This window comes from Melanostigma gelatinosum, assembly GCF_949748355.1.
Source record: "Melanostigma gelatinosum genome assembly, chromosome: 18".
Taxonomy (NCBI): Eukaryota; Metazoa; Chordata; class Actinopteri; order Perciformes; family Zoarcidae; genus Melanostigma; species Melanostigma gelatinosum.
The window spans coordinates 5970374-5995537 of NC_136651.1; the positions used below are offsets into that span (position 1 = coordinate 5970374).

The window sequence follows — 25164 nt, forward strand, 5'->3', positions numbered from 1 at the left end:
ACTGAATTAAAACCTTTACTTTTAGCAGGAAAGGCTGGTTTTGCCAACAGCCTGCCAGCCAATCTTGATGAAGATGAATTCTGAAGAAAATGTTTGCCAAAGGCGGCGAACAATAACGTAAACTGAAGTTTGCAAAGTGAGAAGAGTTTTGGCTGGTGGTTAAAGAAAATACAGGCCCTGTAACAGCTTCCCAGAGAAGTCTTTTCATGAGAAAGCCACAGCACTGCAGGGCTTCAACTTTTATTTAGATATTATCAAAGCACAGACGACAGTGAGCCGCTTCAGGCCTCATGAGACTGTCAAGTTCACACAATGAGTGATCTATACTACGTTGGCCAACAAAAGAATGTTGGCTTTCAAATGTATCAGAAATATGAATGTGGCAAGCTATCCACAGAGTCAATTAATCCAAATTTATGTCTTAGACATTTTTATGTTAAAATCTACTCTCATGCACTAAAGCCGAACTGAGGTTGGCGTCATGAAGCTTGTGCTGGAGGCCAAAGTGAGGGGTTCAATGCACTGGGGTCAGAAGCATAAATGTACTCCATATAGTGAAACTGTTCTAAGGCAGCATAGCTTCAGGCCTTCAAGAGGACAGGTGGAGCACAGACACAAGGTAGTGATGACCTCTAGTGGCCATTACAAGAACTGAACACAGGATTTGTCTGAAAGGTTGTTTGAGAAACCTTTACATAGGTCAAAAACATAAAATGACTCATTAGTTTCTCCAGAAGAGTTTTATTTTTAAGCATAATCCGCCTTCTGGGGCCGATAGTGAATCCTGCCTCCTCTCCAGAAACACATGTAGTAGGCCACGCTCAGAGAGCCCACGACAGACACCAGCATGACGCCCACTACCACGACGACTTTCCACACAGACGAGCCTCCTTTTGGATCTAGCAGGGAACACAAATCGGTGAATGTAGCGTGTGTGTAATGAGCAGTTTCAAGAGAGACTGACGCTTAATTAATTACCGTCAACTTGTTCAGTCATATCATGTGGTTCTGGAGTAGTCAGCAAGTTCTGGTCCTCCTCAGTCACCACTTCAATACCTTCTGGTAGGCTCTCGGGCCAGAGCCTCTCATCTACCGTTAGCAATTGTTCATCAGTGTCTTCTTCATACTGTGGATTATCCTCCGTGATAACCCACCTGCCCTGGATGTATCGAGGAATGCCTGGAGACGGAAGGAAACCTTTCAGCAAGAGCCGTCACACACACGGAAAATCAAGCAAATTGATCAAACGAAGAGCAATATTATTGTCTTCTTACCTGACTGAGCAGCTGTTGAGGCCAAAAGAGCCACGAACACAAGAATAAGCAGAGACATGGCTGCGCACACAGCTGTTCGTGGTGCCTTGGCCCTTTAAAGTGGGCTCTTCATTTACAGAATTGGCATCAGCTGTGGCCTCCAGACTCAATCAAGATAAATGACTGCAACCTCCCAGCTCACTTCAGGTTTGATGGGCCTGTGAGTGCTTCCATTGCATTGGTTGAACAGCCCCTTTGGATAATGCAGCGGTTACTCAGGAAGTGGAAACCGTGCCTGCACAAAGAGCAAGTTGCTGTGCTGCCACTTGAAATCACACCGTGGAAAGGTGTCCTCATAGGAAGGCCTTGAAGCAGACTGCGTGTAGATGATGCCACGGTGTCTTTCATTAAACTGAGCTGTCAATCATTACTTCCGAAAGCTGCAAAGTGGCTCTGCATTTGTTGTTGTTAATATTCGTAATGTAGAACATAATCGCAGGAATGATAGACAAGCCAATAGACTTTAGAAGAACTCCACACAAAGTGATACCATGGTATTTTAAACTTTGATTTATATTTTGTACATCTCCAGTGTGTCAGAAGTTGTTACAGAGCAGGAGGACTGCTGATTATTGGCCATCCATTGTAATGAATGGAGCTGCTGCTTTCACATTTGGAAAAAAACAGTTTGAGGTTTGATCTTTTCTTTTCAGTTCAGAAAATGTGACTCATAAAACCCACTTCCGAAAAACACCGCCACATGAGAAAAACATTGAAAAAAATGAACCGTTTTGCGCGTGCATCATTGAAAATACAATGAAGTCCTGTGTACAATCTGAAGGGTTGCAATAGAAGATGAATAAATAGATTTCCCTCGTGTGCTTTCCCTGCGATGACAAGTCAAGTTGCCCGACATAAATAAAGGTCTGTACCCTTAAACTTACAGAAGGGAAAAGTAAACCTGAGTGAATGAACTGGAGCCTTAAACAGCAATTCAAAAAACTAAAGATTGTGCATTGTGTGTCCTGATCCAGTCATTAAATATTACTGAACTCCAGCAAGTCAAAACATTATTGGTGCACCCCGAGTTACAAATCACACTCTTTTATTTCAGCATTTCTCTCTCTACGATAAACTGAACAGCATCCCTCACAGCAAAGAGAACAGTGTGCGACACAAAAGAAGTTATTGCTCGAGTTGTACACTTGTTTACACTGACAGAAAAAAAACCCACAATGATAACCATTCCCAATACAGCAAGCTCCTCTTTCTCTAATGTCCATGTTACATTTAGTATCCCTTCTTATATCATTTAACCACATTATATATATAAATATATATATTTTTTAAGCGGGAGAATGATCCCTGTAATTTGAAAAGCTCACATGTGTACACAACATCGTCCCAGGTTTCCCTTTGCATAGTTCAGCATGAGATACAGTGTATGACTTGGCTCCTGGAAGAAAATAAATAATAAAGACTTATAGAATCTGCATATTGCTAAAAGAATCCCTTAAACCCGTTTCTGCATCGGCACTGACCACAAGTATTTGAGAAGTTCAATGCTCGTACGTACAACATACAAGTGTGTTTCAAAGCTGCTTTAAACTAGTTACAGATGTCGAACGCTTTCACACCACAGAAGTTACAGCATTGTTACAGACTTATTGATCAACAGTTTAGATGTTGGTGAGAAATAATTCAAATACTTGTGAGGTTCAACTTGAATATTCTTAGTTTAAGATAACCATATACCATTCAGAATACGATGGATTGTAACCATGGTGTAAAACAACGCTCCCAGTGCAAACAGTGGTTCCCAAGACCATCAGTCAGGTGAAATGAAACAGTGAAAAGTGCACAAGACACTTGCAACATGTATTTAAAGTAACAGACGCCTTTGTTTTCAGAGAAACAGTCAAAGACGAACTTTAAGGAAGTCGAGAATAAGAGGGACATCAAAGCAAACTGGCTTTTTTGGCATCACAGCACCACTGAATATGGCTAATAAAACACAGCAGGTTTGGAGTTGTATTTAAATCCGCGACACGTGGACATGAGGTGAGTTTATAACTCTGAACCATGAGGGCAACCCTGGATCTCTGGAAAGAGGATCACAGGAATATAACAGCACACTGTGTCCCTGCCGAAGAATACTTTAAGAAGCAGGATTTCACTGCGAATATTTAAAAATGTTTCATGCCGTCAAGCTTTTGTTTGGCGTCGCTATCAAGATTGCCCTTTGAGGTTCAAGTTTAAGATCACAAAAATATATTTCATGAAGCAGGAATTCCCTTTCAACTGACTTATATGAATGTAAATGATGTAATTTCTTACTAAAATCTATTTTATTATATGTATTTGTGGCCAACTGGGGAGTCTTGCTCCATGAAATTCTTTAGTGCTTCACATTGGTGGACAACCAGAACAGGTCTACGTGGGCCGGAGTGGTTTCTATCAGCGGGGTGGATGAGCCGTCCTCATTTGTGCTTCTCGTCCTCGTGGTAGATCTTCCGAAGGCTCGAATCGAGCAGGTAATCCACTGACCTACAGCGTACGAGAAGGGAAACATTGTGATGTCAGACGCGAGCATTTCTCAATCCACTTCATGAAAGCAGAAGTGATCTATGAAAACCTCTTCTCGCCTAACGAGAGCAACTGTAGCAATTTTTAAAGTTGTAACGACTATGTTGTTGTCCTTGTTAGTGGCTCTATAACTCAGTCACTGCATTAGAATGAGTATAATAAACTTTATAGATTGTTGAAAATCGTCATAAGTCTGCTCTTATTCTACATTTTTCTTATCGTCAACAGATTCCATGAAAGGACCGAAACACTGCGCTCAGTTCAAACCCACTTTTTCCTCCTTAAGACATAAAAATGTCTGCCAAATATGCAGTGTCAGTCATTTCTAAAAAAAAACAGCTGAGCACTGTAGTTTTCAGCAAACATCCCTCAAACAATGTTTTCTGGTTTGCCTCCATCAACCCTCACACAGAAAGGACTCATTAACGAGTCGGCAGCAAAATCGATCTGAACTGTACAACAAACAGCTGTCAAAGAAGGCAGAATCCATCATATGTGACAGTACCCACCCCTTGCACTTGAATTTAAGTTCCTGCCTCAGATATCTGGTAGCCAAAACGAACACATCTCTTTCATATCGTCTGCTCAGCTCTGCAAAGTACAGGTAGCATCAACCCATCTCCAGCCATGTCTGTTTCTCCCTCCTTTCTTTCCCACTAATATCGTCAACTAATGCTCAAATTAAACCGAACACAATGAGCCACATACATGATCCACATAAACGTGTGCCCACCTGTCTATAGGAGTAATGATGAAGGGGATCGTAGAGAGGCCGATCGCTGTCGTGGTCCACTTGCGGACGGGCAGGGGCCACTTCGTTGTTTTGCCCAGCAGGTGCAGTGACGCGGCGCACACTCGGTTAATGGTGAAGCCCGGTATGATCACAGAGGCGAGGGCCTGCCACACAAACGTGTCCACCACTGCCGCCGCTACCCGCGCCGTCTTCCCCGGGTTGTCGCCGTGGGCCTTGAGGAAGAGATGCAGCATAAGAACATCTTGAAGCAGCAGAAGGATATCCAACAACACAAGAAGAACGTAGAATAAGTATACCTTCATGTCATCTTGAACTAACATAATGTTGACCTAATATTTACTTCTTTCTCATTCCACAATCATCTAAATGTGACAAAGCAATGAAGATAACACACACAAATGGTAAATCTTACCGCAGCTGCTTTCTTCCCTTTGTCCACAGCATCAGCAGTAACGTACACGGTGGCCACAGCGTAGCTGCCCCAAACAAAGCTCACCGGTACCAGAGCACGGAAAGCCTCCCCGACCTCGTTGGCATAGCCTGCGTGGGCACACGTGCAAAGATACACATAAGACGTCAACCTTTTTAGTCTCCTCTTCTTTCATCGTAACTTCAGTTCACCACCCCCCCGCTAACAGGTGTTAAACCTCAGGCCTATGAAAACACATTCGTCCCATACGTTTATGAAAAGCTAACTGTGCCATCATAAACAACAACGCGGCGCATTAAACACTCAGAAGCTCAGCTTTTCAGTCATGTCACATTTGGGAGCGCTCCAAATTCCAGCACATATCCTGCAAGATACAAGAAGATCGTAAAAACTTCAACTTTATCTCTGACATTGTGTCATTGTGAGCTTTACTCCCAACAATGATTATGAACTCCAAACTCAGCACTGCTAAGAACCACAAGAACATATTCAGGACACCGAATGACTAAAGAGGGAGAGATGAAGTACAAGTCAATCACAGGTGCGATACGCGTTTGTTATTCTAAATTTGAAGAACATGAAGTCGATATTTGCATCGAACCCAACATCCCAAACCAGATCTGTATATCTCAGCTGTCTGCACTATGAGCAATGTGTTCTTGCTTTACAATTCTTCAAAGAACAAGAGAATACAATCGAGAAATTGTGTTCAAGTTATTTACATACGATGCGCTCTTGATATATTTGAACCTGAAAACTGGGAACAATTGACAGGAAAAACAAGATGAGAGCCTAGTAGTTGTTGCTCATATCCATAAATGTTGGTCCAGCACTTTAACACAAAAGGACGTTTCGACATGTCACAGCAGGAAAAGCTGATTTCCATTTCAGGGTCCTGGTACTGTGCATGCTGGCACACCGTCACGACTTACTGGGACACTTATCCTTAATGTTACGCCTGTGCTTTTCCTGCAAGCACTGGAGGAAGACAAGTAAAAATGTCTGCTGTTAAAAAAAGACAACAAGAAAACTTTATGGAGCTCTACGCTGCCAGCGTTAATACTACACAGTAACGACTGAATCTGGAGCTCCAGAAGCCCCTGTGAGCATAAGATGATAGGACCTGTATAATAAAACATGATAACAACAGCCCAGATAAGATTAGCTTCCAGCAAGGCACACAGTTATGATAACACAAATGCCCTGCCCTGGCATAATGGGCTGGGGTTCAAATTATGATCTGTAAGCAAAAACATTTTTGTGATTAACTATTTTATATGTCTGTGTCAGTGAATATGTGGTCTGTGCCAAAACACTTGCTCAGTTTGATAGAACAGTCACAATTCAGGTTAAATCCATTGCCCACAGTAGTAGGTCACTGCTGCCCAATGAAGGCTGTGGAGGAGCAGGAGATTAGGGCATGTTCACCAGGAGAACTGCTGCTGCAGTATGAATGAATGACCGTCAGTACTGTACCTGCCACTCTCAGCTAATAATAGTGTAACCAATGTAAGTAACCCCCAGTGTTTCAATTAGAGAACAGCAACGAAAACAGGAAGTTGTACTTTCCACAGGATTAGTATCAGCTTTCAGTCTGGGCATGCCGACGGGCGTTTCTTTGTGGTTGTGTGAGTCTAACTGCCTCACCTTGCTCAACAGCAACCTTTATTGAGACAGACCTGAGTTTACATACCTGAGTTACAGGCACAACTCCATCGCTATAGATTACAGTTAAATACGTTATGGAAACAAAGCACGAACAACGGTGTTGACGTCCAGTCTTTGGACGTCGTCCATTGCGTCCTGTGGTCATGAAAGTGACCTTGCTATAAATAGATTTTTAACAGAGGTTAGCCAGCTATGCTAACTTTTAGCAGGATAGCATTTGACATGCAGCTCCAGGGTCATGACGGCTCCAGTGTAACGTTAACATGTCTGTCCTACACTGTTCATTACAGTGGACAAATTATACAAACATTCCAATACATACCTAGGAAGCGGACCCATGTATCACGATAAATGTCGACCGGTTTGCTCGTTTTTTCTTCAATGGGATCCATGCCGTCCTTCCTTCAATCCATCCCCCGGTGCTGTAACGTTACTCGGTGCTGTAACTCGGTGAGGGCTGAGAAACCCGACACACGGCAGGGACCATGAAGGGGGCGCGGTCTTAACTCCACAGGAGCCACCGAAAAGGGGGCGTGGTCTAAACGTTCTCCACAGCTGCTCAGCACATACATAATACATTGTATTGTATTGTATTTTTTATTTGATATGGACCCATGTGTCTGAAATAAAGTTTAATTTAAATATATTTATTTTCAGTCTCTCTCAAAACACACACAGTAGTCAAACGTAACTACATATAAAGTACTCTACTAATTTCAGGCACTTTTACTTTACTTGAGCATTTCAATTTTACGCTACTTTACACTATCACATTTCAGAGGGAAATATTCTAGGCCTACTTTCTCCACTACACTTTATTTAGCATTTCAGCATTATAAACTGCATTTTTGCCTCTTTCTTGAATCTGTGTTTTGCCCCTGTGCCCTTCCTAGTTTTGATATTGTGCTTTCATGGTGCATATTCCTAAATAATATTGTTTTTTAAATTAAATCAGCAAAAAAAATCATAATCACAGAAAACCTATAGGAAGTATCTGGTTGGTTTCTGTGGCTCTGGGCATAATTTAATGAAGCTTCTATGTGTAGACTACTGCTGTGTGCATATATGGGTATGAAACAGAATACAATATATGCACAATGCAAAGTGCATGGGAGGGTCAATGTGGGTCAATATAGGCCCACAGTTCAATTTTGCCCTGGGGCCATGCAAATGAGTGTTCTGCAGCCATGGTGTAGTACTGTGTAGACAAATATATATATATATACATATATATACATACATACAGTATATATACAGTATATATATATATATATATATATATATATATATATATATATATATATATATATATATATATATATATACTGTATATATATGCGTGTGTGTCACAGCACATGTACTGTTTAAAAGGATTCTGCAGCTCCATCTTTAGTTTCAGAATTACAAAAAAATAAACAGATTACAACTTCCTATGTTACCTTATCACACCAGGTGCATACTTCCAATTTAATAAATCACTTGATTCATTCTCACTATTGACACTATCCAAAACGACGATCGTACAGTACATGCAATTAAAAGCGTGCATTATGATTGACACTCACGCGGACCAATGGCGGCGAGCCATGCAACACAGTCAACCAATGGGAAGGAAGCTGACGATTTAGTGGGCGGAGTTTATACCAACGATGGCCGCCACCAGTAGTAGCGATAATTACTTGGAGCCTAGATCACCATTCCGACGGAAAACAATGTCTTTTAAATCGTACTGGCCTTTCGCTTTCCTTATTTTTGCCTCGAGCCGGTGTTCTCCCGACGATGATCACGAAATGGAAGAGTTTTTGAAGCGGGAGTATTCGCTTTCCAAGCCGTACCAAGGTAACGCTATCTCACCCGTTATACACCCCATAAGCGGTCACAGTGGGGCAGGCTGAGGGACAGATGTTTCCATAACAAGCTACGTGTATTTCTATCGTGCTGCTGTAACATTCAGCCTGTTATACTGTTAACCTTATATATATATTTATATATGTATATATACCATATTCAATACCTTACATTGTGCTTCATTAAAAACCGTTTAGTTGTACCTTTCCTCCCTCAAACAGACGTTTTGTTTAGTAGCAGAGGGTCACTGCTCTCTATTGTGCGGTGTCATCTTTGTTCATGCTGGTTTGTGTGCTCAGGTGTGGGCTCCTTAGGCTCCTCGCACTGGGAGCTGATGGGAGATGCCATGGTGACCACCGACCAGGTGCGGCTCACACCTGACAAGCAGAGCAGACAGGGGGCAGTATGGAGCCGCCTTGTGAGTATACAAATACTGGTAAATGTGGTGTGCTATGACAGTGTTGTATTTGTATTTCACGAAACAAGGTTTTGCTATTATACTCAGAGCCAGGAGACACAGGATGCAGATGAGAGGGAGGGTTAGAGCCCTCAAATACTAGATGAAGAAAAAAACAGGCTTGTACATTTAAATGCAAGTTTATTTGAGGTGTTTCTAGAATTGAGTCTACCCTTATTATAATAAATGCAGATAAACATAGTGCATACCAAGCAAGTTGTAAATATGAACACGATTTGTACAGTTTGTTTAGCCAGTGAAACACAGATTAAGTATGGGTTAGGTGTGGGATGATGTTTTAGCATCTGGTTTTTGCTTTCAGACAGTCTGACATCTTCTTTGATGATCTAACCCTGTCTGATCTTGTCTCGCACTAACCACAATAAACACCCTCATCAGCGGCTGCCCATGACTGTGGTTGGGCAAAAACACCTCATGTCTCTAATATGCCACTATGATTTGTGTTTCCTCTTGCCTCGGCCCCAACCCGACCATTAGTCTGCGTGACACAGCGCTACAAATTAAAAAAAACGAATTACAGTGAAACCAGGCTTCTATTTACTCTTTGGTCATCAGGTTCTTTTGGTCTCGTATGTTTCTTGCCAAGTCGTTGGAGCATCACTATGTGTTTTTATTTAACCCGTGTGTGTTTCCAGCCTTGCCATCTGACGGACTGGGAGATGCAGGTGCACTTTAAGATTCACGGGCAAGGAAAGAAGAACCTGAATGGTGATGGACTCGCCATCTGGTACACTAAGGAACGTGTGCAGAAAGGTGAGCGCTGTAGGACGTCTGACTTCATCTCAACCCATTAAAAAATCAACAGCTCACTCAACACTCTGTCCTCTTGTTATTTTACAGGTCCTGTGTTTGGAAATATAGACAACTTCACTGGCTTGGGTGTGTTTGTGGACACGTATCCCAATGAGGAGAAACATCTGGAGGTATGATGGAGGGGCACTGCTTTCACCTCAGGTGGACAAGTGTCTCTTGCAAATGTGTGTAAAAGGGCTGTCTTTGTTTTCTTTTGTGCAACCATTTGAGTCAGGCGCAGAAGAAAAGATATACTCCTCGCACACAGGTAACCACTTTTTAGATGATCCCAATCCTACGTCTTCGTACGGCCTCTGTTGGTCCTTAAGCATGCTTCTCTGACTTCAAACATACCCTTATTTTTGAAACAATACCGAAACAGTCGATGCAAGTTTTTAAAAAAATAACGTAGAGCATCTTTTCTTTCTTCGGCCTGCATGACCTAATTGTAAAAGCGGCACCGCTGTGTCAGCACATGATGAGCTCTCTCTCTCTCTCTCACTCTCACTCTCACTCTCTCTCTCTTCCTCCCGCAAGAGGATCTTCCCCTTCGTGCTGGCCATGGTCGGGAACGGCAGCATCAGCTACGACCACGAGCGGGACGGCCGGCCCACGGAGGTGGGCGGCTGCAGCGCCATGGTGCGCAACCTCAAACACGACACCTTCCTCTTCATCCGATACGTCCGCCGCAGGCTCACGGTGAGAGACTCTGTGATAACAGTGCCGAGCACACGCAGAGACTTGCTCATCACCGCCACGTTCCAACCGTTTCTACGTTTTCATATGAATCAGTAAACCTGCTGCCCGGGTATTTACATTCAGTGGTCGTCTTAAAGTCACTGAATTGCTTCTGTTCTTCAGGTGATGATAGACATCGACGGACAACATGAGTGGAGGGACTGCCTTGACATACCCGGGGTGCGGCTTCCACAAGGCTATTATTTTGGAGCGACAGCCGTCACGGGAGACCTCTCAGGTGAAGCGCGTTCACTGTCCCAAAATAAAACTGCTCCTCAAGTACAGATAATCAGTTCTAAATGATGTCGTGTAATTATAATCATATTTTGTTATTCTCTATGTTCAGACAACCATGACATCATTTCCCTGAAACTCTACCAACTGACGGTATTGCGGAGTCCAAAGGAAGAGGAGGAGGAGGAGGAGGATGAAGAGGAGATAACTATACCCAGCGTGGATAACTTTGAGCTACTCAAACGTAAGAAAGATGCTTCCTTCCCCTCTCTCCTCCTCTCCTTTCTGCTGCTTGTCACTCTTTCCTTCACTGTCATCTCTCCGTCCACCTGCTTTATTTCTCATTTCCTTTCACCCTTCTTTCCTTCCCTCCCTTTCGAACGCCCTGACTGTCGTTCCTCTCTTCCAGTGGGTGAGAGTGAAGAGGGGATGAGTGGAATATCCATTTTCTTCACCGCGCTCTTGTCCATGCTGGGTTTCATCTTCCTCATCGTCATCGGCCTGGTGGTTTACGGCCACTGGAACGACAGCCGACGCAAGCGCTTCTACTGAGAGAGGACAAACGCACGAAGGAAAAAAAGATGGAGGAGGAGATTACGAGGACTGCTGTGGTCCGTGGACCCAACCGCACTGAGACAAAGAGTGAGACCCTGCTGTGGGTCAGTAGAGCGCAGCAGGTTGCTCTATCCTGAGGACACTATCCTGACGGGAGACAGAGTAGATGTATCACCTGCTACAAAGAGCCAGCGTCCAACTTTGCCATTGGTAGTGATGAAGCAGTAGGAGGACTTTATTTCTGTCCACAGCCCCTGCCTGACACACACCGACTCAGCCTTACTGTCTCCACTTCTGTACTCGTTACCCAGCAGACGTGCAGTATGACGCCTGATGAGCAGCTGCTGTTTTCTGCATTTGACAAATTTCATGGCTTTGAGAAATATATATATATATATATATATATATATATATATATAAGTATCCAGTGTTTTCCTACTCGACATTACGACTTGACGCACTAACCAAATAGCAGTAAAAGCTAATATTGTTGCTCCTTAAAGATGCATCTCTACTCTTTGCTTCAGGAAAAGCATACCTGTGCTTTTTACCTACTCATCATTTTGACTATATATATATATATATATATATATATGTATATTCTATATTGTATGCTGTATATATACTATATAGTATGCTGTATATTCTCACCCTGTAGTTGTAGTATGCATGACATTTGTTGAGGTTATTCTTTATGAGCCGTGCTTGGTTTACATTGAAAACTGACCAGTCTCATTGATGCATGTGGTGATTTGTGCGTTTCGGGAAAATATTTAATTTCGGTTCCCTTCCCCCAGATGTTAATGTGTGTATTTGAGAAGAAACAATCAGTTTAGAGCAAACTCTTTAAAATATACATTTAAATGCCAGGAACGAACTTTGCACTGAAGATAATTTGAATGACGACTCATTTATTGGGACTATTTCCCCTTTTTTGAAGACCCGGACCAGTTCTTCTTCTTTACTACATTACAGTCATTTAGCAGAAGCTTTTATCCAAAGCGAGTTACAATTCAGAGTCTATCACATTTCTACACCGTAGGCACAACTACGGGATTAAGTGTCTTGCTCAAGGACACATCAACATGCGACTAGCAGAGCCGGGGATTGAACCGCCGACCCTCTGGTTGAAAGACGGCCCTGCTATCCACTTAGCCACAGGCCTCATGTCAACATCAGATGTGTCTCTAGGTGGTGCTTTGTTTACATTTGTGCAATGACTGAGGACTTCCTTTTTTCCCCCTGTAGCCACTTCAACAACCGCTCTACTTTATTTATATTCTGTATGTTTGTGTGAAAACCCGTGTGCCTCATGTATCCATCCAGTGTCTTTGTCCTGAATTATTTCTATCGTCTCATTAAAGACCGACGTGGATATCGTTCATGACCTCTTGCAGGAAGTGGGTTATATATGTAACGTTTGGCAACAACACACAGTTCAGCCCATTGTTGAAACCTCATTTAAGCTTTCAGTTTGTTTGAGCTACAACATCCTCATTTATGGAAATGTTTACAACAGCACACCAAGGCGGAGCAAAAGGCAACTTGAGGATAAACAAATGAAGTTTTGAGACAAGAAATGACAAGCGTCCGTCAGTTGAGTGCCAAGCTTTGTTTTATTAAAAAAATAAAATACATATGATGACCCAACGAGTACACAGCAGACTTCCTACTAAAACAAAGGACTTTAAAGCGTTCGTGTTTTACAGTTTTCTCTTTTACCACTTTACGCTTGTTTGAGAAGATATTAAAACAATTAACTAGGATGTTTCTCATCTTGGCAAAAGAAAATCGCTCAACCATCGCATCCGTTGGTATTAATCTATGTTTAAGAAAAAAAACAAGTTGTTTGACAGAAACAATGACAAATGTGTCTAATTTAAGCCGACTGTGTTCCATGTTGAGGTCTTTCATATGTATAATGTATAAAGGTTTTGACATTGATGCCGCTGGACCAACCGAGGATTAAAAAAAAAGGCAACAGTCAGTGAAAATTCATCACCAATGAAAAAGAACAAAGCCGTCGCTTTCACTGAGAAAACAGACACGTTGAATTAGTGCAACAAAGATGAGGGATGGAAAAGTGACAAACGGATTAAAGATTAACAAGAATTATTCCAAAAGGAAAACAATCTATTCAACTCCCCCCCCCCCACTCTCTGGTTTAATTATCTCATTAATGTGGTTTATTCATACGTCAGGAGTCGAAAGGGTTAGTGGTCCAGGATGCAGGCAGGAAAAAGCCAAAAAGAGAATAATATATATAAACTAGAAAGGCTTCTTAACTCAAGCCCCTCAGCTGACACTGAAGCCTACATCCTGGCATCATTGCAGGTAGAATTACAAGTTGTTTTTTTTTACAAGTTTTCTTAAACAAATACATGTACGCACATCAACCAAAGTAGATTACAGTACAGTGCCACAAGTACTCAGTTATATTGCTTGTACTGGAGACCACAGACACAGAGAGAGAACGGGGTCGCAGCATATAAACAGTAGGTTAATGTTGTTGCATAGCCTAGTTGAGCAAAGTACAATAGACTACAGAGATGCAGAAATAACAGCAGAAAACGATTAACATGACAGAACTGCTTTGGTTTTTATGAGACTGGTGGTGTTCATTCTGTACTGTAGCACTGCTTGTTAATAAAAGATAACCCTGAGAGTGGGAAACCAAATCGTGACGATCTGTGGAGCACGGAGATGGCAGATTATTCTGTCCACGCTTCTTCTGCATGAGTGGATGAGCCCCAAATGTGTTTCTGTTACCAAGACGGAGCCCGGCGGAGGGTGAAGTCACTGTCCAAATGTAAAAACTCTCCATCACAACCACACATGCAGTTACATAAGGAAGGATCGTTAGCATTGAGGAGGAGTTTCGTCCAGTTGACGAAACAAAAAAAAGGCAAAGATAAAGCCTATTACACAAACATACAGTCGTATACAATCAGCTATTGGTAAATATATGAGCTCCACCACAACATTGAAATATCATCGAAACCCCCCCCCCCCCCCAAAAAAACCTGACCATGTTCACATCGTGGATCTCGGCAACTTGTGGCTTTTAGTGAAGAACACAGAGGAGACGAATCACGGATGGATGCGTGATGACCGGTATAGTTCACTTTTGTCCTCCAGACACAAAACAGGATGAGTCACAACAAAACGATAGAAAACAAAAACAATACTTTTTTTTTCTTTCAAGCCAGTAAACATCACAAACTAATTGGGACCAGATCCAGAGCACAAAATCTGTCCTTGACTCATTCCATCAGTGCCACAACTAACCAACTACGCACACAGTATTTTAAAGTCAAACAAAAGAACAAAACAGCCTCAGATACAAAAACCAATGCATGTAAAACTCTACACAACAGAGGACCGTTCACCTCGTGTGGCTTTCAGCGTCTTTAAACCACATCCTCTTCTCATAGAGCGAGCGCACTTCCTCGGAACGAGCTCAGATGCTACTTTGTTACCACAGAAGCACAACCATGCTAGAAACAACACAACTATTACCATTTAACGAGAACCTACATCTACTCTAATAAGGCGGCAGCGCGTCTGTTTAATGTGCAGCTCCATAAGCAGGACTTTAGCTCCAGGGAGGCAGCTTGAGGTGTGTTGGTCTCGTATTACCTCTGCTAATGGGTGTGCAGTCATGCTCACAGTGTAACAGCTCCTCTGAAAAGGTCGTTGTCATGTCGGTTTGGCTTCACATCTAAGCACCTGCTCCACTACGACAACACAAAAGGGCCGCTAACGGCATGTTTGATTAGGCCCATTTAATAAACATGAAACAAAATCTTCTTCCAATTTGAAGCCTTTAGGCCGCCAGTGTATTAATTTCTGTTTCACTCTCTACTGACATTTTGGGTGCACTGGCCCCTCTTGTATTGTTTTCCTACACTTGAGCCACATGCAGCTTAAATGGAAGAGTCACAACCATAAACGTGTGCAGAACCCAGTGTCACCTCCTGTCACGAGGTCAACGGTCTCATTTTAATACCTGAAATAATTTCTTGGAAATGTATGATAATTGTGAAGCAGAACGACCGACCAGAGTGTTTTACACTGTGCCAATTTCGACACGCAGCATCAGAGCAAACAAATAAAATGTTGTTGGACATTGTTACGCAACCAAATTCTCGATGAAATATTCGCAGACTTGTCGTCTCTTGCGCACTTTTATCTCGTCTCACCACCAGTTTGACTGCCATCCTTTTGAATCATGCCGTGCGACACAGAGAAGCAGGCAGTTAATCACAATAGATTCTGCAGCTGTGCCAACACCAACTGGATTGCAGAGCCTGCATTCACCTCGACTTGCTAACGCACCCTACCCCGCCAATGGAAAATACCACCGCAGATCCCTCACACTGAGAAGAGCAGCACCAGCTTATGAGCCACCAGCACAGCAATGCGTGGCTCACACACACAACACGATCAAACCATGTCGTCACCCCAACATCTGGGCGCACAGCTGTGTAGCCACCGTAGTCCGCAGATGAGCAAAGCAGCCCAACTACTAGAAAAATACTAATGAACACAGAAAATTCATGCCTCATGCAAAATACCGGTGCTTTTAATCGTTAATCCACCCTAGTGCTGAGCAAGTACAACAACCAGATGCTACAGCACTATAAAGATATACAAAGCGCACAAGACTCAACCCCCCCCCCCCCCCACACCAGGAGCTTTGTTAACGGTGACACCTGCGGCCTTTATTGATGCAAAGCTGGTTATGAAATGAAAAAAAAAAAAAAGCAAGTACATCCTGCGTTATGAACTATATTACTACTTATGTTTAGAATGAGCAAAATTGCTGCCGCTACACACTCTGACATAACACAGTAACTAAAACACACACAGAGCCACAAGGCTTTTTATTGGTTACAAAAATTGGTGGCATGGCCCTCTTGGCTGCTGCGATGAATTTAATGCAGCCAGAAACCCGAAGTGGGGAGATGCGGTGCGCACAGTCGATAAATCACTAATCCTTCCTCACCTACAGTCATGCTAATTGGTGACCACAGAGCTGTGGAGGCCACAATATGGATATCAAAAAGAAAGAAAGGGCTGGTGAGGGAGGAGACAAAACAGAACTCATCTCCCTCTGCTGTTTGTGGGTGAATAGTCTCCCCCACTCTTGATCCCACAGACGTCACACCAGACGCTCGGTGCAGTGACCTCAGAGCTGACATCATAATGCAGCTGTGCCCTAGATTTCACAGCGCACACAGCTTTGGGTAAAAAAGGGGAAATGTGTGCTCCAGTCGTCATTTCAGTTCTCAAGAGGCTTGTTTGTTTTGACTCCTCTGCCTTCAGAAGTCACAGGGGAGAAATGTCGTTGACCGTGTTGGTATGCTCCCAGCCGACCGTCCCACCGGAGGTAAAATGTCAGATGGCCGGAGATGTTATGACCGAGGATAGAGACGGATACATGACAGCAGTGCCCAGGGAGAGGGTGGGAGCAAGAGTCCATTCTGGTTTCAGTCACAATCAATTGTTGTCGTCTCGCTACCCATGACGCTCTCGCATTTAGCACAAAAAAAAAAAAAAAAAACACACCAAATGCGTTTGCTGGTTTCCCCACTTAAAGAAAAGAAAGAAGAAAAAAAAGAGTTTGTCCACACAATGTTATTCGTGTTTCCTCATCAGGAGCCGTTAAGGATTAGTTATCATCACGTGACGCCTGCGTGTTAGTTCGTCGATGATGATGACGTCACGCTGCGTGAAGCAGGAAGCCACGCCGGTCGGCTGGTTAAGTCACGCCGTGGATCACACCATGTGGTCTCCCGTGCTGGTGCCGGCGGTCTGGCTGGCCAGCTCAGAGGTGTGCTCCTTCTGCCTGAAGGTCTGCTGCTGGCGCCCGGAGCAGCAGTCCTGACCGGTGGCCTTGCACATCCGGTGCTCCTCGTCGCTCTCCTCCTCCTCGAGCCCCGAGCCCTCGTCCACCTCCAGCTGGCAGACGCACACCTCGATCCCAGAGTCGCCGGTTACGTGGCGACGTCGAGTGACGAGCTCCTCGTCCTCCTCGTCGTCCTCCTCCTCCATCAGTGAAGCCTCCACGTTCTCCTCTGCCAGACATTGTGCTTGGATCGACATCGCCACTGCTTCCTGTTCTGAGGATGAGCCCGAGGCCTGACTGTGCACCCTCAGGTCTGCCTCGGGCGGGGGCTGTGGCACCGAGGCGCCCGGCTGAACCACCTGAGGAAGGAGTGCTGGAGTAGTCTCGTGGGGGTTTTCAGAGTAAGGAGGAGGTGGTGTCGGGGGGTGACCTACAACCTCTTCATAGTCCGGAAGCTTGCAGTCGTTCCAGAACCCTGAAAGTCCACAAATACAAACAGCTTTAGCTTTCAAACAATCCTCCCTATAAAAAGGCAGTTGTGCATCCATGTAGAGCTGCAACAACAAGTCGTTTATAAATTACGTCAGGTATTGGAAAAATAAGCCTAGAACAATGTTCCCCATGACATCCTATTGGAAGAGCGCCAAGAGCATATGATAGGGTGGAGTTGTGTTCCCATTCTTGACTTTAAGTCAAACATGTTCACTGTGGGCCTGTGAGTCTTATCAAGCGAACACCTTGTCCCTCTCCTGTTTGTGATATTAGGGAACACAATATCAACTTTCAGCCAACGTCAGGAGTGACATTAGGGAGGCATCTCTGCTCTCTGACGCCCTTCTGACAATGTGAGACTATGATCTTTAATATACACTCAGGCCATTTGCAGAGGCGTATGCGTCTATTCTTACACCACCACAACCTAGTGTGTAACTCCTAGTCTGGCCCTCTTCAAAGACTACTCACTTAGATTGAGCGGTGGAGGGGTAATGAAGGAGCTGGAGGCTCCTTGGTAGGCCATGAGGCTGATCTCACGTTGACGTTGCTCCTGCTGAAGACGCATCTTAACCCTCCGGTGTCGGTAGGCACAGCAGCAGCTAAGCATGATGATAAGGGTCCATACCAACCAGAACCCTATGAGTGGGGGGGGGGGAACAGACTCAATGTAATCTTATCATCATGCACAGGTAAACTTGTGAACCGAGCCAGGCTTTCCCTGAGGCAAAGGGCGATAACTCCATGCAACTTTAGAGTTAAATCTCCAACATCTGAATTCAATGGACAAAAGGAATGGGATACAAACAAAAACACATGGGATTCATATGAATAAAGAATTGGGAAAAGACAAGAACAAGTAACTTACACCAGAGCTCGTAGTAGTAGGTGCAGCATTCTGTCTCTCCACAGCAGTACCCCATCTCACAGCGGTACTGCTCATTGTTTACCCCGAAACAGAACTCCTTCCCCTTAAAATACACACAAGAGGTACACAACGTGAAAGTCAACATTCAATCACACAAGTCAACAAGAAACTGCTTAGCAAGCTGTTGATATGCTGACCTATTTCTAGAATCTATTTAACCGTGGTCATTTACTACGTTTGCACGTCCGTGCTAATTGTCTGTATAAAAGGAAAATATTTACATTCAGATGTTTTAATATATTACAGAGGGAATGCCAGCAGTCACTGCTAAATGTGTGCAATTATCAATAACATTAAAAGTGGTTTTAAGAGTAACCTGTAGCAATAAAACAATGACGTCAATGTTACTGCCAAACAAGGTCAACAAATCTGCAGATAAAATGCTAAATTGTGATAGTTAATCTCGTTATCAATTTACTTTTGACTTAAGTTTAAATAGTGGTTCTTTCAGGGACTAAAACTGGTCAAACTGGGGCTAACTGGCTTGTCCCGCTGGCTAACATCAACAACTATGAATAAAACACGTCCATTTCAACGGGGTACCAGTTAGCAGCGGCTAACGTTAATCTTGACACACTTGGTTCAAACTTGTCAAAATCGAGGCAATTCAACACACTCGTGCATCTTACAGCTACAACCTAAAAATAGTCCACGAAGTGAACTGTCGAAATATAAATTAAAACTTTGACTTAATGACGTCATCCGCGAACCAGTGCCCAGTTTCCTTTGTGGAGGAGACAAAAAAGAAGAGATCGGAAAGGAGGCCTTCACCCACCCTAGAAGCAGCGGCGTCGGCTGAGAGCGTCAGCCGACCCCGGGAGCGCTAGCGACGGGCTTACCTGCACCAGACAGGTCCCGGCACAAAGAAGACCTACAATGGATCCCAGTGCTTTCTGCGGCATCTTTCTGGGTTGTCGGCCGTTAACACGACGGGAATCATATAGCAGTCGGTCGAATCGTTGACTATTGAGGTGACTGTTGCAGGTTAAGCGTTCAGCCGCACTCGGACATGTTTTTGTTCCTTGACGCGGAATCAGTCGTAGTAACATGAAACGAAGTCGCCTATTGAACACTAGAGGGCGCTGTGTATGCGTCTGTGAAACACATGAACGTATCAGGAAAACATATAAATTCACTTTCACAGTTCAATTCTTCCTGTTCTTTCAATGGCGAATTGCAACCGGAAGGCGCGTTAAAGTCTTGTGATTCGTCCTGGGTCGATAGGTGAAGACATTACTGTTCAATGCAGAAGATTACTGATTTACTTATTTATAATACTTGTTTTTTATGTTGTTTTTTTACTATGTCTCTCTTGTTTGCACTATCCACTATGCTGCTGTAATCCTATACATTTCCCCACTGCGGGACGAATAAAGGGTTGTCTTATCTTGTCTTATTTTATCTTATCTTAAATTGGCTGAATTTGGTCCTCGCATTTTCTTTTCGGTCTCGTGCCCGAGAGATGCTGTCACGTAGTTTACGCTGACGTCACGGTTGTTTCACCAAGAAGCATGGTTTGGAAGATGCTAATCCACTTTCGTCTGAGCAGGCGGCCACTAAACCCAACACCACACCTGAAGAAAACATGGTGAGTTATAGCGGTTCACAGCCGGGGCCGCTTTGGAATCAATCAATTAAATATCATGGACATTTTAGTTTGTATTTTGATTGAATGACAGTTGAGCTAACATTGCATGACTGAATGTTGTGTTAAAATTCATATTAATATTATTGTGTACTTTAGTATGTTGATGCTTTGACAACAAAGGCACTAAGCTATAGTTTGAATAGAAAACTACTGCATTAGTTTTGTGTCACTGTTTAGTTATTAAGGTGAAAATGTCAACAATAGGTACTGATGCTGTCAATGATAATATGAGTTATCACTGAAAATAGCAATTTCAAATTCGAATAGTTTTAAATTAAACTATGTTTTATTCTCATTTTGGGATTATTCACTCTCAACAATGCAGGCTTAACAGTAGTTATAGAATGCTTTACAGGAGAAATACAATATATAGATAACTGGAGACAGATAAGACAATATGTAAAAACAAGAAGACAAACCACAGATTATAAAGCTACAAAATCAAGAAAATGCCAAAGAAAACAAAATCTGTTTAAAATCAGTTGTTTCTTTGGCACAGTGCACATGTTCCATGTCACAGAGTTCAGTGACAGCATTGTCATCTTAACAGTGCACACCGCAAGGTAAATGGCTTGAGCCAAAGCCTTTCTTACCACCCTGTGTACACAACCCATTCACCGTGCACATGTCTTAATCTTGGCCAACAAGGGCTTTTGGCCTGATACATGTGTAGGTCGGCTAACAGCTAAGTCCTCACGCTCTAGATGGTTCTCGGTGAGCATTAAACCTCCTGTACACGCTGCGTTTCCTCTGCCAACCCCTGGCGCCATGTTGGCATGTGAAGATCGTTGCTTTACCCGATGCAGCTGAGGTCATGTAACAACAAAGTGCTTGCAGGTTTCTCCATGTCATCTTTAAACCTGCCGGTCCATTGAAGTCCATCACCTCTAATATGCACTCTGATCCGCCTGAAGGGCCTGTTGTCTATACTTCGGAGGCTGAAGCAGTCTCCAGAACAGGAGGTGCGCTTACTGTTGCTTGGCTTGGACAACGCTGGCAAGACCACTCTGCTGAAACAGCTGGCAGGAGAAGATATCAGCCACATCACCCCCACACAAGTACAAATATACACACACACACACACACACACACACACACACACATTTCTTCCTTTTCCAGTCACCAGATTTTGTAATCAGGTTTTAATTCGCCTGTTTAATTCGATCTGTGATCTATGTCATTATTCAACATGGCTTCAATATCAAGAGTGTTCAATCATCTGGCTTCAAGTTGAATGTTTGGGACATTGGAGGTCAGCGCAAGATCCGCCCCTACTGGAGGAATTATTTTGAGGACACAGATGTATTGGTTGGCTGTCTGTGGTTTACTTAAACTGGTTGTTACAATAGCCAGAATTAAACGAATTCAGCATATATCATCCATGTTATGAACCATTTTGCTAATATGTGTTGACTGTGTTGTTTGCAGATCTATGTGATTGACAGGTCAGACAAGAAAAGGTTGGAAGAGACAAGCCTGGTGAGCTACACATTACCGATTCTTTAAAGGAGTGCAATGATGATACATTTTTAGTGTGAATAATAATACAAATAGTCATTCAGACTCAATTTTAATCATATTTTCTGATGGTGTTGGGTGCAATTAAAGCCGAAAAGTCAAAATAATTTAGTTTTTTGACTCCAATACACACATATATCACTGACAACCCTTGTGTGTCTCTTCCTCCAGGAGCTGTCTGAGTTGCTGGAGGAGGAAAACCTCGCTGCTGTGCCACTGCTAATCTTTGCCAACAAGCAGGACCTGATGACAGCCACCCCGGCGTCTGAGCTGGCAGAGAGTCTCCATCTGCACACGATCCGGGATCGTATGTGGCAGGTCCAGGCCTGCTCAGCAGTGACTGCTGAGGGAGTGCAGGTAACTACAGTACAGTTTGCAAACACTGCGAGGGTTGAGACAGCATGGGCTGCAGAGTGGCTTTGGCAATCCGTTTGAGAACTCACAGGACTGAACAAACATGTGATTTTCTATTTATTTTGAGTTAGTTCTGCATACAGTTATTTTTGTAATGTTGTACTTTGTATGTAGAATAAAATTCAGTATTTTGCATGCTGGATTCATGACCGATATATGACTGTGAGTCTCTGTACTTGAAGCTAGAGGGCGGCCTTGCGCTTGTGTTGTCTCTCAAAAACCAAATGTCTAATTATTAAATCTACTACTGGCCATGAATGTTGTGGCATCCCGTGTCATATTTGATTTGTTCATTTCATAATCACCAATCCTTTCTCCAGTCAACACAGTATGCTCTATGCTGCCAACCACAAAGTCTAGTCTTGAGGTATAAGGCCATAAACAAGGCAGTATAATTAATTTAGTGATGCTTCAACATTTTGCCAATTCACACGTTCACAGAGCTGCTTACGGCCTCACTCCGTTCTGCTTAGGTACAGACAAAAATCTGTACCATGAACAAAATGACCATAAAGCATGGCCACTTACAAATGCACACAGGTGACGGACCTCAATACTTCTCCCTTGCATACACAATAAACCATACAGAAACACCTTGGTCATTCAATTACTCAGCTGCTCACCTTGTTCACCGTGATTTACCACAAGGCAATTGCATATTCTGTCTATTCTTTCAGTTTTGTCTTTTGCAGCACTTTTGCCACAAACCCAACTCATCTGAACTGGCCGAGTGCGCCGCCGTGGTCCTATAGGGCATTTACATACAAACCTTTTCCAGGACTAATAGCTCTCCAATACAATTTGCATTTATATAGCCCCCTTCATACCAACATGATTTGGCGCCTTTACCCATGATAAAAATAAACCTCCTCCTTTGGCCTTGAGTTACTGCCCTGCTGCTGCTGGTGAGTGTGTTCGCGTGTGTCCCTCTATGTATGTAAGGTTGGTTGATTTTAATATGTCAGAGTTGCTTGATCCTCCGATGGAGACGGAAACAAGTGTGGAATGCCTCGTGACGATTCAATATGGGCTTCGGCCTCATGTGGTATGGTAGTGTGTTATCGGCAATACGGTAAACTTGAATATTGTTGATACCGCGGCGTCGAACACTTGACCAGGCTCAAGAGTCACAAGGTAAATATTAAGCCACAGCAGATTTTCGTACCGACCGTTATCCAGTTGAAGCTACTTTCAATTTGCTCGTGCAAATGCGTCCAACACTTTTTCAAGGCTCTATGGAGCATACAGCAAAAGAGAGAGAAAAAGTAATGAATAAGGAAATGAAACCCTACCATGTGAGACTGAGGATAAAATGCTCCGTCTCTTCCCTTGGAGTGCTTAATCATTAACATCTAATCCGTGTGATTATCGCTCAGCCTGTAAGAAATATACCCAATTACACATAGAAGTACTCTGATAAATCTTTCCAATTTTATCTACCAATAGTGTGTGCATCACATGGCAAACGGTGTGAAGTGCCTTTAAATCCCAAATGAATAAAATTGGATTTAGCAAATAGAAGAGTGGATTGGAGCAACCAGTCCTCGTTACCTCTGGCTCTATCATCAGCGAGGTGAGGGGCAGTCAGGCCTGCAAAGGGCCATAAATCACGGGACTTTCCCAGCTACTCAGGCCCGCACACCGGCCTCCCACACAGGGGAAACGAAGGGCAGAGAGTCTGATTGACTCTCAGGGCCAGAGAGAGAAAACGGGGGGGGGGGGGGGCGAGGTCCTGTGACTTAATTAAAGTGTTGTGTATCTCACACACTGTAACTACAGCTCAGTCACTTTGGTGCTACAGCAGCAAGGTGAGATATATCAGTGCTGAGATTCAGTTTTCCGACCTCAACCACTTCTGAAGAAAATTGCATCGGCGCGTGTAAGTTGTGTGTTGTAATGTCATAAAGAACTACATATTTTCAGACCCGTAGTTGAGCCAAAGGTAAACATGTACATGCACTTTGTGTGGCCTCTCATATATAGTTAACCACGCTGAGCAGTGATTACGTGATTCTGTGATACAATATATTACAAGGAAGACATCTACAATACACTAATACATCTGCACTACTGAGGAGGAAAACACACCCTGAACATGAAGTGCTTCAAAAACCATACAATTTATCCATTAATTAAGAAGATAATTGGCAGATCAATCAACAATGAAAATAATGAGTTCCTTCCATAATCACGCATGATACTATTGTTAACTGTGTAGCAATAATATCTTGCAAGAGAACATACATGACTGAATTTTTATTCCACCCCTATTCAACCCCCCAAAAAAGATAACGCATTCTCTAAACTGTAATGTAAAGGAGCATAAATAGTGGAATTGCTGCAGCTGAATCACTCAGATGCATCTTTACCGTAACAGCAACAGCCCTCTGCCTGGACTGGTAATGTTAAAGTGTTCTTCTGCTCACCCCTCAAATTAAACTCCCGTGTACCTTGTAAGCTGCGACAACCAAAATGAATCTGGCTCATCCCTCCAGTAACAATTACAGTGTTGGGGATAGTTTGTTCGGCCAGCACAGCGCCCCTCCTGCCTCATTCCCAGGCCAATCCTTTATGATTAAGCAGATAAGTGCTGGTACTGGATGATAAAACAAACAACAAATGTCCACATTCCTCTCAGAGCTCCTTTGATGTGTGTGTGCCTCTCCGGGGCTCTTACCTCTCCAAGCCCCCTTTGCTATAATTCAACTGCAGAGTCATAAACAGCGAGGGATGGGGACTATAAAAATGATCGGGAGGCTCTATCAGCTGGGGGACGAAAGTTCACACCTCGGAGCGGGTCAGTCTCAGAGTGCGAGGGGGTCGGCCTGGTAGGGGGTCCAGGGATCTGTTTGATGAGACAGGAAGCAGAAAGGGAGAGACGTCAGGGTGGAGCAGGAGGTTGTGTGGTAGTACAGTGAGTGGTATGCTACCACACATTTTGACTGACTTCACATTTCGCTAATTCAGCAGGTAGAGT

The 25164-nt window shown here is 43.4% G+C and overlaps 4 protein-coding genes across 6 annotated transcripts; 2 read left to right on the forward strand and 2 right to left on the reverse strand.

Annotated features, from left to right (window-relative positions):
• Window positions 1-1817: 1817 nt before the first annotated feature.
• mtfp1 (mitochondrial fission process 1) lies at window positions 1818-7154 on the reverse strand. The gene is made up of 4 exons (XM_079290038.1): window positions 7014-7154; window positions 5006-5133; window positions 4573-4805; window positions 1818-3800 (listed from the first exon to the last, which is right to left on the reverse strand). The coding sequence occupies exons 1-4, from the start codon at window positions 7081-7083 to the stop codon at window positions 3734-3736; spliced, it is 498 nt and encodes a 165-aa protein (XP_079146164.1). The 5' UTR covers window positions 7084-7154; the 3' UTR covers window positions 1818-3733.
• Window positions 7155-8340: 1186 nt separating this feature from the next.
• lman2la (lectin, mannose-binding 2-like a) lies at window positions 8341-12701 on the forward strand (the record flags this gene model as incomplete). 3 transcript variants are annotated; one of them, XM_079290180.1, is made up of 9 exons in its annotated part: window positions 8341-8530; window positions 8839-8957; window positions 9653-9770; window positions 9858-9940; window positions 10045-10077; window positions 10347-10508; window positions 10671-10785; window positions 10894-11025; window positions 11191-12701. In XM_079290180.1, the coding sequence occupies 9 exons, from the start codon at window positions 8341-8343 to the stop codon at window positions 11331-11333; spliced, it is 1095 nt and encodes a 364-aa protein (XP_079146306.1). In that variant the 3' UTR covers window positions 11334-12701. The 3 variants fall into 3 exon arrangements, with proteins under 3 accessions (XP_079146306.1, XP_079146307.1, XP_079146308.1); XM_079290181.1 differs by having other exon boundaries at window positions 8351-8530; window positions 10051-10077; XM_079290182.1 differs by lacking the exon at window positions 10045-10077 and having other exon boundaries at window positions 8351-8530.
• Window positions 12702-12933: 232 nt separating this feature from the next.
• wbp1 (WW domain binding protein 1) lies at window positions 12934-19623 on the reverse strand. Its single transcript, XM_079289939.1, has 4 exons — window positions 19447-19623; window positions 18548-18650; window positions 18151-18318; window positions 12934-17662 (listed from the first exon to the last, which is right to left on the reverse strand). Exons 1-4 carry the CDS (start codon window positions 19507-19509, stop codon window positions 17118-17120), a joined length of 879 nt encoding a protein of 292 aa, XP_079146065.1. The 5' UTR covers window positions 19510-19623; the 3' UTR covers window positions 12934-17117.
• Window positions 19624-20759: 1136 nt separating this feature from the next.
• Window positions 20760-22939, forward strand: LOC306792292 (ADP-ribosylation factor-like protein 3; the record flags this gene model as incomplete). Its single annotated transcript, XM_079289365.1, has 6 exons — window positions 20760-20818; window positions 21133-21313; window positions 21447-21563; window positions 21684-21734; window positions 21945-22130; window positions 22880-22939. 6 exons carry the CDS (start codon window positions 20760-20762, stop codon window positions 22937-22939), a joined length of 654 nt encoding a protein of 217 aa, XP_079145491.1.
• Window positions 22940-25164: the final 2225 nt, after the last annotated feature.

Bases quoted from the DNA above. Each gene is read 5' to 3' on its own strand.
- mtfp1 (XM_079290038.1), bottom strand. From the start codon at position 7,083: ATGGATCCCATTGAAGAAAAAACGAGCAAACCGGTCGACATTTATCGT. The intron at 4,806-5,005 runs GTAAGATTTACC...CTCTTCCTCAAG, and splicing joins AAGGGAAGAAAGCAGCTGCG to GCCCACGGCGACAACCCGGG. The intron at 3,801-4,572 runs GTGGGCACACGT...CGTACGCTGTAG, and splicing joins ATCATTACTCCTATAGACAG to GTCAGTGGATTACCTGCTCG.
- wbp1 (XM_079289939.1), bottom strand. From the start codon at position 19,509: ATGCCGCAGAAAGCACTGGGATCCATTGTAGGTCTTCTTTGTGCCGGG. The intron at 18,319-18,547 runs GTAAGTTACTTG...CCCCACTCATAG, and splicing joins CTACTACTACGAGCTCTGGT to GGTTCTGGTTGGTATGGACC. The intron at 17,663-18,150 runs GTGAGTAGTCTT...GTGGACTTTCAG, and splicing joins CCCTCCACCGCTCAATCTAA to GGTTCTGGAACGACTGCAAG.